The 15,500-nt window shown below is 49.0% G+C and overlaps 1 protein-coding gene across 1 annotated transcript in view; it reads right to left on the bottom strand.

Annotated features, from left to right (window-relative positions):
* LOC144175666 (protein crumbs-like) overlaps positions 1-15,500 on the bottom strand; it is a gene marked incomplete in the record, with an annotated part of 234,490 nt that overhangs the window by 43,247 nt on the left and 175,743 nt on the right. Inside the window, 2 exon segments of the mRNA XM_077704712.1 lie at positions 10,288-10,610; positions 13,395-14,274. Coding sequence (XP_077560838.1) covers positions 10,288-10,610; positions 13,395-14,274 — 1,203 coding nt within the window.

Genomic DNA, 15,500 nt, shown 5'->3' with positions numbered 1-15,500 from the left:
AGGTCACGCGCTCTACCTTCTATTGGCACCCTCGTCGCGGCATCTCGTGGATGTACATGGAAGTTTCTCCGTGTATTGTTCCCAGGTGGTGCTAGTTACCACACTTTCCCCCTTAACCCAACAGTTTTAACAGAAGTTTAGGTTCAAGGAGAACAGGAACAGTTAAACAACGCACAGGAACAGTTAAAGTCACGGAGAATACCGAAGCACAGGACGGCGTTCCCTGGTGCTCCGACGAAGCCGTGGTGTGGGAGGAGACAAGGCGCACTCTGTGCGCGGTGCACCTATGTCCCTGGCCTCCAGTGGGAAGGACGCACCGCAGGGACGCACTTGTTCAGCCAAACTTGGCACCGCGTTGGGATAGACACTGTCCTTGGTGTTTCCTGGAGTTGACAACGGCGGTACTTGTAGCTTAGTGCCTTCAGTGCCAGAGCCACAAAGGCTGTGCCGGCCTGGTATCGGCTGGGGTTGCCTTATGTGATCCAGGTGGCGGGTCCATTGTCGCCCATCATCCAACTGCAGCTCCGTCTGGGAATGGTGTTGCCTGGTGACTGTGGCAGGCATCCAGCTCGGACCTGGACGAAAATTCCTGGTGAATACCCTGTCTCCTGGTTGTGCTTGCACCCTCGGCTTGGCTCGTTGATCATAATCCCTCTTCTGAGCGATTTGTTTCTGGAGGACTGTTGTTCGTAGAACCCGGCCACAGCAGATCCAACGCAGTCCTGAGCTTCCGTCCCATTAGCAGGGGTGAGACAGCCCAAACAGATTTGGGAGCAGTTTTCGGAGCAGCAAAATTTCGATTTTGGAGCAGAAGAATCTTGATTTGGAGCAGTTAGGGACATTTAATACATCGTCTTGTGAGCTTAAAAAATCATTATTTCAGTAATTTGCAGGGTCAAGTGCACATTTCAATCAGTTTTGAATACACAGAATACTCAAACAGCCTTACCTGAAAGAGTTTTTAAGCGTATCACAAAGTACTAACTGCACTACCTTTTTCCTAACTGGTGATATTGTGTTGCGCCTGCACGCAACACTGACAACAAAACTGCAGTTAACATTAGAGAGTTTTAGCAGTCCGCCTGTTCTGCTGGTTACTTTGTTACCGGGTTCACGGGACCGGTCTGCGCCTGCGCGCGCGGAAGGGCGAGGAGGCGCGGGCAACTAATCCCCCTACGGCTATGAATGCCCAAGTGCCCAGACGAGTCCCGATGAGCAATGTAACTACGTACACGACGGAACAGACGGACTGCTAAAACTGTTATCAAATTTAAGGGCAATTGTGGCGTTTTTTTTTTTGCTGTTTTAATGCTAAAATTATTGTTTTTGTAATCCCAGGCTGTGTTGTACGAACGACTGTAATCACGGCAACAGTTGAGCAGCTTCGAGCTAACGGTCGCATAGCCCAACCAGCCTACCCGTTTCAGTCCCCGGGGCGCAGGTTCACCCTATGGTCATTTGAGTAGCGTTAATGTTTAGCCACCTAGATTTTGGTATTAAATTTCACTTTGCATACATCAAGTGTTATAGTCGCGTTCTATGGCAACCGTTTAGTCCTGCAGCTATTGGGCGCTGCCTGAACAGGTCGCGGCGCCGCAGCATAGCCCGCAACTTTCGTGTAGACCGTTCCATCCCCGAGGCTCGCGATCGCGCTTCGAAGCACAGCAACACCTCAACATTTTACAACAGCACAACAAGCCAAAAAATTCACTTCACGAACCCGATTATAGACGCGCGCACCGCGTTCCGCACTCAAGGACAAACCACGCCGAAGTCGTAGGCCCCACATTTCAATGAACTTTTTTTCGAGCCGCCCAACTTCCCGTAATCTGGCACCAATCTCAAACCATATCCTTGAGTTAACGTCACTGTTCAAAGCCACAACAGATAGAATGAATAGACTGGAACTCAGCTGATAGCGTAAAATAAACCAGGGAAAATATCGGCGATACGCAAGCGCGTTGGTAGCAGCCAGATCAGGCGGCGGCCATGTTTGTTGCCACAGCGATGCCTAATCGACGAGGCCGTTTCTGCGAACCCGGACGGAAAGCGAATCGAGTTTTAGAAGCTATCGCTTGCTTCGTTTCAGTCTTTCTATTTGTGCCATTTCTGTGCTTGCGATTGACCCACGATAAAAGCGGTGACTGGGATGCGGGAGGCTTTCGTCCCCGCCGAAACTGACATGAGCATCAAAATTCGTGCCGTTGAGGCTCTTCTGGAGCAGTTCGGCGCAATTTTCGCCATTTTCGTGCTTTTGGAGCAGCTTGGCGCAGGAAAATGGAATTGTATCAGAAAGGCGCAATATGCGCAGCTGTCTCACCCCTGCATTAGGAGTTCGGACGGGCAACACCCGGTGACTTCGTGGGGAGTAGACCGATAGGTTAACAGTATTCGGGCAATTTGTGCGTGCAGGTCCCCTGTGCCAACTTTCTGTAGCTTCACTTTCATTGTCTGCACAGCTCTCTCTGCAGCACCGTTAGAGGCAGGATGATAGGGAGGCACCAGCATCCTCTTCACGCTGTTCTTCTTCAGGAATATCTCGTATGCTTCACTCACGAGTGTGGGGCCATTATCCGATACCACCATGTCTGGCAGGCCGTGATTCGCAAACATGACTCGCATGCATGCAATTGTGCTTCCCGCTGATGGCGATGAAACTGGGAACACCTCAATCCATTTGGATAAAGCATCTATTGCAATAAAAAAATAAGAGTTCCTGTACGGTCCTGCATAGTCCACGTGAATTCTTGACCATGCCCTGTCTGGGAACGGCCATGGCATCAGGGGCACTGGTCTAGATGGTCGCTGTTGCTCTTGGCACGCACCGCACCCTTGTACTGTGGCCACGATGTCGCTGTCCAACGATGGCCACCACACATGGCTTCGTGCGACAGCTTTCATTTTTGAGACCCCAGCGTGGCTCTCGTGCAGTAACTTGAGGACTTCCCTTGGAGGCAGGCGGGTACCACAACACGGTTGCCCACAGCACACAGTTTTGATGCACACTCATCTCATTGAACCGGGACTCGTAGGGCCCCCCCTCTGGTCTCCTGTCTAGAACTTGACCAGACCACAAACCCTGTAATACCCTTGACAGCACCGGGTCTCTTGCAGTGGCTTCAGCAACCACTTTGGGTGACAGCACACGGGGATATACACCTTCCAGCATGAACACTTCTGCCGGGGCCCCTGCAGAACATCGTGTTGTTCGCAAAGGCAACCGACTCAACCCATCCGCAGGGGCTATCAGGCCTCCAGGTCGATAGCTCAGGCTGTAGTTCTTTTCTGCGGCGGTAGTTCTTTTCTCAGTTCTTTTCTGCGGCAGTAATGCTTCGTGACGCGAATGCTATCGGCCTCTCCTTTCCCGAAGCCTCTCGTTGTGCCAGAACCACCCCCAGGCCATGAGGGGACGCATCAGTGACCAACACAGTTCGTCTGGAGGGGTCGTAGTGGGCCAAGACACGGGCGGAAGCGAGCATTTCTTTGCTACGACTGAATGCTCTCTGTTCGACTGCAGTCCAGCCACTTGGTCCCAGCAGTTAGCAAGCGGTTCAATGGCTGTAGCACATCTGAAAGATTCGGGAGGAACTTCCTGTAAAAATTCACCAAACCCAAATAGTATTGCAGCTCTTTGACATCCTGTGGTTTGGGAGCTTTCTCAACTGCTTCAGTCTTCACGGGATTTGGACGTAGCCGGGCAGCACTTATTATGTGACCCAAGTACTCGACCTCGGGTAACAAAAATTTGCATTTCGAGAGTTTCAGCTTCAGGCCCACTTCTTGCAAGCATTCCAGTACCTTGCAGACATTTTCCCAGTGTGTTGTCACTGTCGCCAGTTACTAAGATGTCATCGAAGTATACTGCGACATGATCAAGTCCCCTCAGAAGGTTTTTCATTTTTCGTTGAAATATTGCAGGCGCTGAGGTGACCCCGAATGGCAGTCTCGTATATTGAAACAACCCTTTTGGGGTACTGATGGTGACAAACTCCTGGGATTCCTCATCTAGCTCGATCTGCTGGTAGGCGTCCTTCAAATCTAGCTTTGTGAATTTTACTCCTCCTTGGAGTTTTGTGAACAAGTCATCGATGTGCGGCATGGGATACGTTTCCACGAGTGCTACGGATTGACTGTTATCTATGCACAACTGCCCGTCTTGTTTCAGCACCGGAACAACGGGCGCTGCCCACTTGGCAGACTTCACTGGTCGGACCACGCCTTGATAGACCAGTCTCTCCAACGACTCCTCAAACTTATCCTCCAGAGCAAAAGGCATCCGCCGGGGTTTGAAGAATCTGGGTGTAGCGTCCTGTGGCACCATGATGCGCGCCTTAACCCCCCAGAACGTGCCTAACCCTTCAGAAAACACCTCCTGGAACCGAGCCACCGCTTCTTCCGCAGATGACATGGAACAAATGGATTCCGGCTTGCTGATCCCTAATTGAAATTCTCTCATCCAGCTCCTACCGAACAATGTGGGGCAAGGTCCTTTTACCACAAACAGTGGCAGCTGTCTCTCTTCTTCTCCGAGCGTCACAGTTGCCGCGTACTTCCCAGCAACTGGTCGCGTGTCTCCACAAAAACTCCGAAGTTGCACGTCGGATGGTTCCAAAACGGTCGAAGGAAACAGTTGCGTGAACTTCTTTTCACTTATCGTTGACACACTGGCGCCCGTATCTAGTTCCATTTCTAACGGGACGCTGTTAACGATAACCACAATGCGCATCGGCGCCGGTCCGGCCGTCTGTAGTGGCCAAAGGTAATACACTTCCCCTTGTCTTCCGCCTCGCGCGCTTCATCCACAGTATTTACGCGCCTCAAAACTGCGTGGCGAATCTTTTTATCTGTTGGCCGTTGATCAGTCGTGCACACCCTTGCCAGATGCCCTTGCCGCCCGCATTTGTAGCAGACTGAGTTCACGTGTTGGCACTGGTGCACTTGATGGGTACCGCCGCAGCGGAAACACCCGCGTTCACGGTGCCCCGTTTGTACGATGTTTGCCGACACCGTGGCCATTTCGACTGTCAATTGGGCTGGCACGGACTGTAGTGTTGGTTGAGCGCTCAGCGTACGGGAATCCTCACGAGCAGCTTCGATGGCTCTCACTGTACTTATCGCGGTTTCTAAGTTTAGATCAGCTGTTTCTAATAACCGCGTTTGCATCAGGACGTCGTTAATGCCACTGACGATTTGGTCTCGTAGCATGCGCTTCCGGAATGACTCAAACTTGCAGTCCTCGGCCAGTCGCTTCAAAGATGCTATGTAGTCCCTTACCGCCTCCCCTTCCCGCCTGTGTCTTGAAAAAAACTTGAAACTTCCTACCACCTCCGACACCCTTGGCGCGAAGTGGTTGTTGAGAGCTTCAAAAATTGTCGCTAAGTTCGTCTCTGCAGGTTTTCCTGGGGCCAGTAAACTTCGTAGCAAAGAATACGTCGCGGCTCCGCAACAGGTCAGAAATACGGCTGTCTTCTTACCGTCGGGGACGTCGTTCACCGTGATGTAAAGCTCCACCCGCTCCCGGTATTCCGTCTAATCCATGGTGTCCGCGTTGAACTCGTCTATCTTCCCGATGACCGGCATGGCTGCTCGTGCGTCGCCGTTCACTAGACTCATTTTTCCTCGTCGCCAGTTGTAGTGACCGAACCCGCGAAGATAGCGCGCGGCAGTCAGGACACAACAGCCGCTGTCGGGGGCGTAGGCACTCTGACCCACAGGTCACGCACTCTACCTTTTATTTGCACCCTCGTCGCGGCATCTCATGGATGTACATGGAAGTTGCTCCGTGTATTGTTCCCAGGTGGTGCTAGTTACCACAGATTTTATTTCCTTAGTACCTATATTGACTTTGCTGACTCTTCTCCCGCCTTCAAGTGGCCTTAGATTTTCCTGCTAGCGTAAAGTCAGCGAAGCGTCACATGTGCGCTTGTGCAGCGCTTGTGTGGAGCGACCTGTTCTTGGAGCTTGATACAGTGTGTAAACTAACAAAGTAAAGAAAAGCACATTCTTCCATTCACAAACGTGTTGTGACTCAGTTTCAACTGAGCAAATGAATCGCGACGACCCATAGGAGGCCGGCGGACTAAACGCTGGGATGACTGACTCTTCGGAAGGTCAGCTAGCCGTGCAGTAGCGCAGTCAAGCCAAGTCGCTTTCTCCTGACGTCACACAAAAACGCCACAGAAAATGGGTGAATGCAGAGAGGAGAATCGCATTTTCGAATTGATTTTTCTACTAAATAAATTTGCGTAAACGCACTCAGAATGGTCGAAACATGGCCTATGGACTCCAGACTACAATTTGCGCTAGTAATCCCGCATTGTTTACAAATCACTTCAGTGTACCTATAAGAGCAGCTACTATATGCCTTGAAAATTAGAGGTGAGCAAATGTTTGAAATTTCGAATACTTCGTGAATAGTGTTTGCTATTTGATTCGATTCACAGTCTGTTTTGCCATTCAAAGTATCTGAAGTTTTCAAATATAGAAAATTTACAAATAATAGATGAATAATTGTTGGCTCAGCATACTTCTTTGGGTTGGATTTTTTGCACAACACTGAAGGTTGTGGGAATTGCGGAGCTCCGCCATCTTTGCTATCCCTCTCGGCCCGCCGCGGAGGCGAGAGGGGTGGTACCTCTCTCTCCGCGGTCGCGCGCTTCCCCTCCGGGAGGATGCCCGGGAGAGCGAGGGGGCGCGGCCGACCCCCTCACGTGACAGGTTTGCCCGGAAGCTCCGGCGGCCTGGTCCGAGGCGGGCGACGGAGGTAGGGCCTCTTTGGACACGAACCATCGTCGGGAGCAGCCGTAAGTACGACTCGCTCCTTTTTGGCCTTCCTTTGTCCGCCCTCGCGCCTGTCTCTCCCGCTGGCTAAGGTGGTCGGCGGTGTAGAACGACGCGCCCGACGTCTCCTTTATTGCATTGCAATAAACGTCGGAGTGGGCGAATTCTGTGTCCTGTGTTCCTTGCTGTTCGCTGCCGATACGCCAAGTTGGTGATCCGTGGCGGTGTTCAGTGGAGCTAGCCTTGCGGCCGGATCTCGAGGATCGAGCTAGGCCGCCGTCAGAACCCTGGTCCCCACAAGGTGTGAACAAAAGCCTGACACATGCAATCCTTGTGCGAAACAAGTGTATGCTAACTGCTCTGGATGTTAGTTTAGGCAAAGTTGAACACCAGTTGTGTAAAATTTATATGCCAAACTTTTCTGTCAATTATGTGGTATGAGTGAGGAATCAAGAGGTATAACTTGTTCGCCTGCAGAAAGATGTACAGCCAGTGCTAGGGGCCACCTGCCTGGTTTTTAACCGGCTTGACCGGTTTTTTTTAGACAGCGGCCTGGTTGCCGGTCCGTACTTAAAACTGGCCATCATTAGGTGGTTTTCTGGCCATCGTGCTGCAATTATTATTTTAGATGCGGCGCATCTCTTGCTCTGAGGCATGTCCCTCCTGCGTCGGCGTCGGCGGCGTCCGCACGCCACCTGCGCATGCGCGACTCTCCTCCGCTCTTCTCTCCGACAGCTGTGCGCAACACTCTCACTTCGTCTCATTATCATAAACAGCTGCGTGCACGCGCTTCGCTCCGCTTCCGTCGCGCAAGTGCGCGCATGCGCGACTCTCCTCCGCTGTCTCTTCTCCTTCAGGCGCTGTGACTATAAAGCGGGTAGCGCGCTGCGGCGGTTCAGTCAGCGCTCGCTCTCGTTCGACTTCGCGTCACTTTGCTTGACGACTGCGTGCTTGACTCGATTCTTCCGATGAAGACGTGATGGAAGCGACGGTCCCTTCAGCGAGTGGTGTAACACAATCCAATACCAGCGCCACTCCAAACGCTAAAGTAAAATTACGCCCATCTTCCAACGTATGAGAACACCCGCATGTGATAGAATGCATCATACGCGTTCACAACACGTTTCACCCGATTTAGAGAATCAACCCAATGGAAACGCCAATTGAACCCCCGATGCGTCGCATCACATCAGGGTTCCCTCACGGGAAGATGGGCGTAATTTTTTGCGTATTATAAGTGTCAATACAACAACTACGACAATAAATATGTCTCGACAGGGTCTGCAAAGACACGCGAGTAGAGAAAATACGCAGGAGAGAGCACTCCCTGAGCTTGAGGGGGACCAGGGGTAGAGTGGATTAGGGCGCGGATGGGCGCAACCCCAAGGTTGTGATGACTTCAGCCACTTGAGCTACGGGCTCCTTCTGCAGCTGGGGGTCCGAGCGGCCTTTATCCACTTGTCAGGAGAATTAGTGGTAGGGAATGGGTCCTCTGCACAAACCCACATTTGGTGCTGGACCGTGGCCCTTTCACCGCAGTGGGGGCAGAGTGGGGATGGGTAGAGGGAGGGGTGGACATGATGCAGGACGGCTCTGCAGGGCAGGGATTCTGTTTGTAGTTGATGCTAGAAGCGTTCATCCTCTAGAGTGAGGGATGAGTGGGCGGAAGGAAGCTTGCAGCGCGAGAGGCAATAACGCTGCATGACCTCTCTGAAGGTCAGGAGACTATCCCTGGTTGATCTGGCTCCATGGAAGGTAGAGTCCACATCGCACGCCCGGGTGACAAGTGCTCGGGCTGCCGCGTGGGCTGTCTCTATCCCTCCAACTCTCATGTGAGCTGGGAACAATTCGAGTTCGACCGTGTGGGATGCTGAATTTAAGGGGGGACGTGGCAAGTAAAACGACTTTTTTATCTATGGACCAAATTAAATCAAATTACGAGCATTTATGCAACTAACCCTCCTAACAACAAAACTGAAATCAGTTTACAGATACCTTCTATACTTTTTGAGTTAGAAGACTAATTACCTGAAACTTGCAATCAGCATAATTAACTAATTATGCAAAAAGTCAACAAAATAGTTATGTCAGTGTAATCACAGATGTCTATTCTGTGCAAGGAAGCTATTAGATTATTGCATTATACCCTTTGGGCATATAAAAAGAACAAGAAAAGTTTCACCTTCCTTTCGAAATCAAAAATAGTTTCATGCCAAAATGAAAGTGGAACATCTCTCTTTATTTTTGGATGCTTAAAGGAAATAAAGCAATAATAAAATAGCTTCCATGCACAGAATAGACCTTCCTGGTTTCGCTGAGATAAAAATCTTGTTGAGTTCTTGCCTAATTAATTAATCTTGGAGAGACTTCTTGAAGGTAATTAGTCTGGTAACTCTAAAAGTATAGAAAATATCTTTAACCTGATTTAAGTTTTGTTATTAGGTTAGTTAGCTACATAAAATCTCCTAATTTGAATAAATTTGGTCCATAAATAACAAAAATAGTTTTACTTGCCACGTCCCCCTTTAAACAAAGAATTTTGTGTGCCGGAGCCAGAATGAAACCTGTGGCGAAGTTTTGGACAGCCGTTTTCAAATGGCAGAATTTGATTTCCAGGGTGGGTCTTTGCGCTAATGCCAGTGCGGTTGCCACCTCCAAGAGGAGGAACGACACAACGAAATGCCGCTGCCGCCGCGGTCAGCAGGTATCACCACTGCGGCCAGGTGGCATAATATTGAAATTACAGTCTAATCCCGCTACAACAAAGTCCACTTCAACGAAATTTTCGCTTCAACGAAATATTTCCAATTCCCCATCTGCTAGCCACAGAAGTCAATGCAACGAAGCCCTCGCCACAACGAACCATTTGTCTGGCTTGCTTTCGCTTCAACGAAATTTCCGCTGACTGGGGCTGGGTTTGAACAATTATTTTACAATAAAATAAGCATAACGCCAGCTGTCAGCAACGTTTTATACATTCAAGGTGCTTAGTTTCTCCGAAAAGGTGCGCTGCGCGCCTACCACCCATAAACAAAAACTCAGATGGACGCCATTGTTTGTTGGTGATAACGATGTCGCTGGCCGTCTTCACATGAGGCACAGGGCCAGTTTGCCGAGCTGGAGCTACAGCTAATCCGCATCCAGTTGAAATCGGGCAAATGGGCTCTGCTGCTGGCGCGACGCCGTCATTCATCCCCCCCCCTTCCCCCCCCCTTCCCTTCCCCCCCCTTCCCCCCCCCCCCCCCCCCACACACACACACACACACAAAAATTGGGGGGCTTTACGACACCCAGTGTGCCGGAGTGGAGGGCTCCAGATTCGTTTTGACCCCCTGGGGATCTTTAACATGTGTTGAAAACTCGACACAAGCGTTTTGCTTTTCGTCTCTGTCTGAAAAGCAGGAAAAGCAGCCACCACGGCCAGGATCGAACCCGCATCCTTGGGCCACAGCCACTGAGCCACCGTGGCGGGTCACACACACATTGCCCACGCACAGCAGCACGCACCTGGACGAAATGCAGCTTGCCATCATCGAGCCGCTGCGGCACCACCGAGCGGGCAGTGGCGGCTGCCGATCCCAGCGTCCCTGCCGAAGTGGGCAGCAGGAGCACCTCGAGGTGGCCCCCGCGCAGCCGGGCAGCCAAGAAGCTCTCGTCGCCGGACGAGGACGGCTCCCCGCCCAGGTAGAAGAGCAGGCCCAGGGGCTTGCGCGTGCGCACAAACAGGCTCACCTCCAGGCCCACCCCCAGGCTGGCCCAGTGCTCGCGCCTCACGCGCAGCTTGGTGAAGCTCAGGTTGCCATGGTGCCCAAAGGTGGCCGCTGGGTAGCCTGCGCGGATCACAGGGCGGGAACCCCCGGCAACTCAGCAAACGTGGCAGAGATCATTATGGAGGAAAAGCCAAGGACTCATTCCAACTGGAAAGCGATTCGCTCGCATAATGAATCCACTCGAGTAATGAACCCGCTTTCTTTTTTCTCCCTCTTCCACAAAAATGACATGAGGGAAAAGCATGAGTAAACCAATCAGACTGAAATTAGCAGTTATTTGAAATTTTGGGGTTTTATACTCTCAGCTGCAGTGTGCTATGAATGCACACTGCAGTGGAGGGCTCCATATCCATTTTGACCTCCCAGGGATATTAAATGAATACCGAAATCTGAACACAAGCACATTTTTACTTTTTGCCTCTATCAAGGGGGGGGGGGGGGGGGGGGCAGTGGCAGGGATTGAACCTGCATCCTTGGGCTCAGCGCACGCCTTAGCCATTGAGACACTGCACCTGATGAAAATTTGCATTTCAGCACATTCAGGATATTCTTTTCCAACTGCATCACAACTGCCTAAGCAGAAACAGTAACGCTGAGAAAATAATGCCATGCGTTCCTGGCTAGAGTACTGTTCAGTTGTATGGAACTCTGTACCTCAGTCAATGTTCCTCAGTCACTGTCTCTTGAACGAGTCCAGATGAGATTTGTTCGAATCTATTATGATCGTTACCTTTTCAGGAGAATATATTACACGTACAACAGAATACTTAACCACATTGGATTAAGCAGACTGAGAGACAGAAGAACACTCCTCGATATGTGCTTTCTTCACAACCTCATTCCTGGTGCTGTTGACTCTGCCAATTTTCTAACTACCATCAATTTTCAATCCCCACACGATGCCATTCCTCGCCCCTATTTTATCCTAAAAGTCCTATCCAGAGAACAAAACTCCTTTACAACTCACTTGAAGCCCCTGATCTGAGTATCTTTGACCATTACAGCACTTTTGTCCAAGCTGTTAAATATTCATCTAAAGCCGGAGTGTGTTCTTTTGTGTTGTAGATTCATGTGTGAGTCAGTCATGTGACGTTTGTTATATTAATGTTATTATTTTCATTTTGTATGCTTTTCATCCTCTATTGTACACATCTCACTCTCCCCTCCTTTCCTTTGTTGATTCTGTGCACCACACTGAAGGCATCATACTGTTTGTGGGCACTTATAAAAATAAATAAATAACAGGCATACAAAAATGAAAAACAAAAGCTTTTGTTATTTCAAACAAGCAAGAAGAGATGCTTTTACCGTGACCCTGATTAAAACAAACTATAAATTTAAGGTGGGACGTGGCAAGTAAAATGACTTTTTTTATTTATGGACCAAATTGAATCACATTATGAGCATTTATGTAGCTATTCATTCTAACAGAAATACTGAAATCAGATTAAAGATACCTTCTATAGTTTTTAAGCTAAAAGACTAATTACCTGAAGCTTGCAATCAGCATAATTAACTAATTAGGCAAGAAGTCAACTAGATTTTTACGTCAGTGTGATCAGAAATGTCTATTCTGTGCAAGGAAGCTATTAGATTATTGCATTATATCTTTTAGGCATAAAGAAAGAACAAGAAAAGTTTCACCTTCCTTTCGACATCAAAAATAGTTTCATGTCAAAAAGAAAGTGGAACATCTCTCTTTATTTTTGGATGCTTAAAGAAAATAAAGCAATAATAAAATAGCTTCTATGCACAGAATAGACCTTCCTGGTTTCGCTGAGATAAAAATCTTGTTGAGTTCTTGCCTAATTAATTAATCTTGGAAAGACTTCGTGAAGGTAATTAGTCTGGTAACTCTAAAAGTATAGAAGATATCTTTAACCTGATTTAAGTTTTGTTATAAGGTTATTAACTGCATAAAATCTCCTAATTTGACTAAATTTGGTCCATACATATTTAACAAAAATAGTTTTACTTGCCACGTCTCCCCTTAAGTACCGTGAAGTTTTGAAAGAATGCCCACCCGAAGTACAGAGATATCAAGTTAAAAATACAAGATGGTCGAACTTCCGGGTCAGGTACGTGTGCAAAACTACAAAAAAAAGGGGGGGGGCACACACCAACAACCAAAACTGCAGAGTTATCAACAAAAAATACGAGATGGGTGAACTTTTGGGTAAAGTGCGAAAACGACAAACAAGTGACCCCATCAACATATGAATAGAGTATTTACAGTTATTTTGTTCGCTCATCTGTGCTAAAGCGATCGATTTTAGGGGGTGGGCGATCTTTGGGGTTTTCCAGTAAATTGGATATTTCCCCCCTAACGGGGGGTGGGCGATGTTTCGGGGGAGGGAGTTCTCTTGGAACTTGGAAAACAAGCATATTGCTACAGTACAGTTCCACTTAAAACAAAACATTGGACGAGTTCGTACATTAAAAAAGAAAAGAACAGTGCAAAAACTACAAAACAACAAAACGCTGTGTGTGTTTGTTCTCTCTTCCTTTACGTAGTCGTTTCGGCACTGTTCCTTTTTTTGAAAATACAGTTTCAGTATTTTATTTTGCAAGAAGTCAAGTCGTAAAATATGGCCCCTTTTGAGTATTGAGTACAGCTAACTGTAACGTTATCAAGTGGAAGATGGGTAAGCCGGTATAGTTCTATGTACCCTTCTAATTACTGCAAATTTCTGTCCCATCAACTTACTTCTGCTGTTCTGTTCGCCTCAATCGATCAATTTTTACCTGTGCTGAAATGTTGCGATCCCCATGTTTCACAGCGCATTTGCTGCCTCTGCAGCCCCACAGCACAGACGATTAATGCAGAGAGGAAGAGGCACGTACTGTGGTTACACCGGTCCCCATAGTACGGCCGGCTGCAGTGGCACTCATGCTGGTCCCACAGGTCAACGCAGGTTCCCTGGCCACTGCAGGTGTCCATCACACACTGCTCCACACGGGCGCAGCCCTCGACGAGACCGGGCTGCTGTCCGGGCAGTTGCAGCACTCCGTCCAGTCTCACCTCCCTCACGCAGCCCACAAATCCGGTCCGATTCAGCTGCTGCTGGCCCACTTCAAAACCAACGGAGTCGCGTAGCGATCGTCCACTCCCGAGCACGACCAAAGTCAGCGGAACACCCGGATCGTATCCAGGCAGCAATGCCGTCGCATTAGGGCCGTCAACCAAAGACACGGACATCAACCCTGACAACACTTCCAGGTGCAGTTCTTTCCACTCGGCGTCGTTTAGTGCCCCCCCAACGGTCATCGGTGGCGTGTCTTCCCCAGCCTTCACTAGGAGGCGACCCCCAGAGAGCTCAATCGACAGCACCCGCCTTTCTTCCAGGACCACACGCGCCAACAGGCCCGACGGAAGGGTCGTTCGAAATTGCACCTGTAGCCTATGGCTCGGTGCTCCTTGCTGCTGCTGGCTCACATTGAGCTCCCATGTAGAGTCGTTCACCAGCGACGCAGTCGTGCTTGTCTGGCAAACGTCACCAGCGAAGCCCGGTGGGCAGTGACACTTGTACGAGTGCTGTCCTTCTGGTGTCAAAAGTGGCTCGCAATGGGCAGAATTCTGACACGGTGCCTCCTGGCAACCGAGCAGGAGGGTTGAGCAGTTCTTGTCGCCATAGCCGTCGACGCACAGACACCGGTAATCGGCGACAAGGTCTTGGCAGGTGGCCCCGTTGCGGCATGCCTGGTAGGCTTCACACTCGTTCACCTGGTGTGGAGGGAAAAACGGTGCAGTCAGAAAGAGAAAACGCTACACTGAAACAGGAAGGCTGTGTTTTATAGAAAGGAAAGCTACTGCGTGGCACAGAATGTGTGCATGCAATTCATTGCCAAAATTTGCAGCAGCCAGCCACTCTTCGCAAACTTGCTCTGTAAAATAGACACAATTACAGATTCAACCAAAATACTGACAGCCTTCCCTCGAATTCCATGCATTCACTTTTTTTGTTCATCCCAAGAGGAAATGCACTGACATAATGAAGGAGCAAGCTTCGCTGACACTATGCACAATTCTTGAACAACACAATGCCACCATAAAAAAATGTTTCATGCTCTAGTGCAAACATCAAGTAAAACAGAAAGTCCAAAGTGCAACACCAGAAGAGATCCTCACTTTATGAATAAACTGACAGTGCCTGGTGTTAAAGTGGACGGTGAGGTGCTAAATGCTAACAGTGCTGCGCTTTATTGAGAATTTATCAATCTCCAGAGGTTGAGTTCATTGCTTTAAGGAACAACACCGCTTTGTGCATAAGCAGGTACATGGTGAAAGCAAGAAAGGAGATGATGCTGTCACAAACGAATGAATGGCAAACGCACGGCTGACCATCACTGACTTTCGGGTATAAAATGCAGGACATAATTCATTAATTCATGCTGATAGGGCAGGTATCTTCAATGTGAAGCCAAATAAAAGCTGCAGTTAAAGAGGCAAGACTTGTCTGGGTGGCCAAAAGAGGAAAGGGAAGGAAACCATACTCTTTTACTCAAAGAATCTGCAAACAATAAAACTTATCGTAAGAAAACTTCAAAAGAAGGTGTGTGTTGCAACAGCTGGCCTATTTCTCTGGTTTTTTTTTTTTTGTTTGTTTTTTAAGCAGAGAAAATGCTTCTAAAGCTGATGTCTCTTCATCCACTCAACCAGGCACCAGGAAACGAAGGTAAGTACAAAATGGTGTGAGTCCGTGCCTGATGAGGGCGATAAGGACATACCAGACATGTTGTGCAAAGATACACTTGAGTACTTGAATAAACTGAAAGTGTGAAGTGTGTTGTGCAGAAAATAACCTTAGTGAAGAGGCCCTCCCAGGCATGAGTGCCGTGGAAGACAATGCGACCAACAAGACTACTAAAAAGCAATGGCAGCGCAATGTGCCGGAATTTTTTAACTGAGTGGGAACTGTATGCACCTCTTGGGTCTGATTCAGGTTTTCT

The sequence above is a fragment of the Haemaphysalis longicornis genome, unplaced genomic scaffold (assembly GCF_048455015.1).
Source record: "Haemaphysalis longicornis isolate Haplotype H1 unplaced genomic scaffold, Haemaphysalis longicornis Haplotype H1 scaffold_1, whole genome shotgun sequence".
NCBI classification, from domain to species: Eukaryota; Metazoa; Arthropoda; class Arachnida; order Ixodida; family Ixodidae; genus Haemaphysalis; species Haemaphysalis longicornis.
The sequence above is the reverse complement of the archived record's forward strand: the minus strand, read 5'-3'. Positions and strand labels throughout refer to the sequence as shown.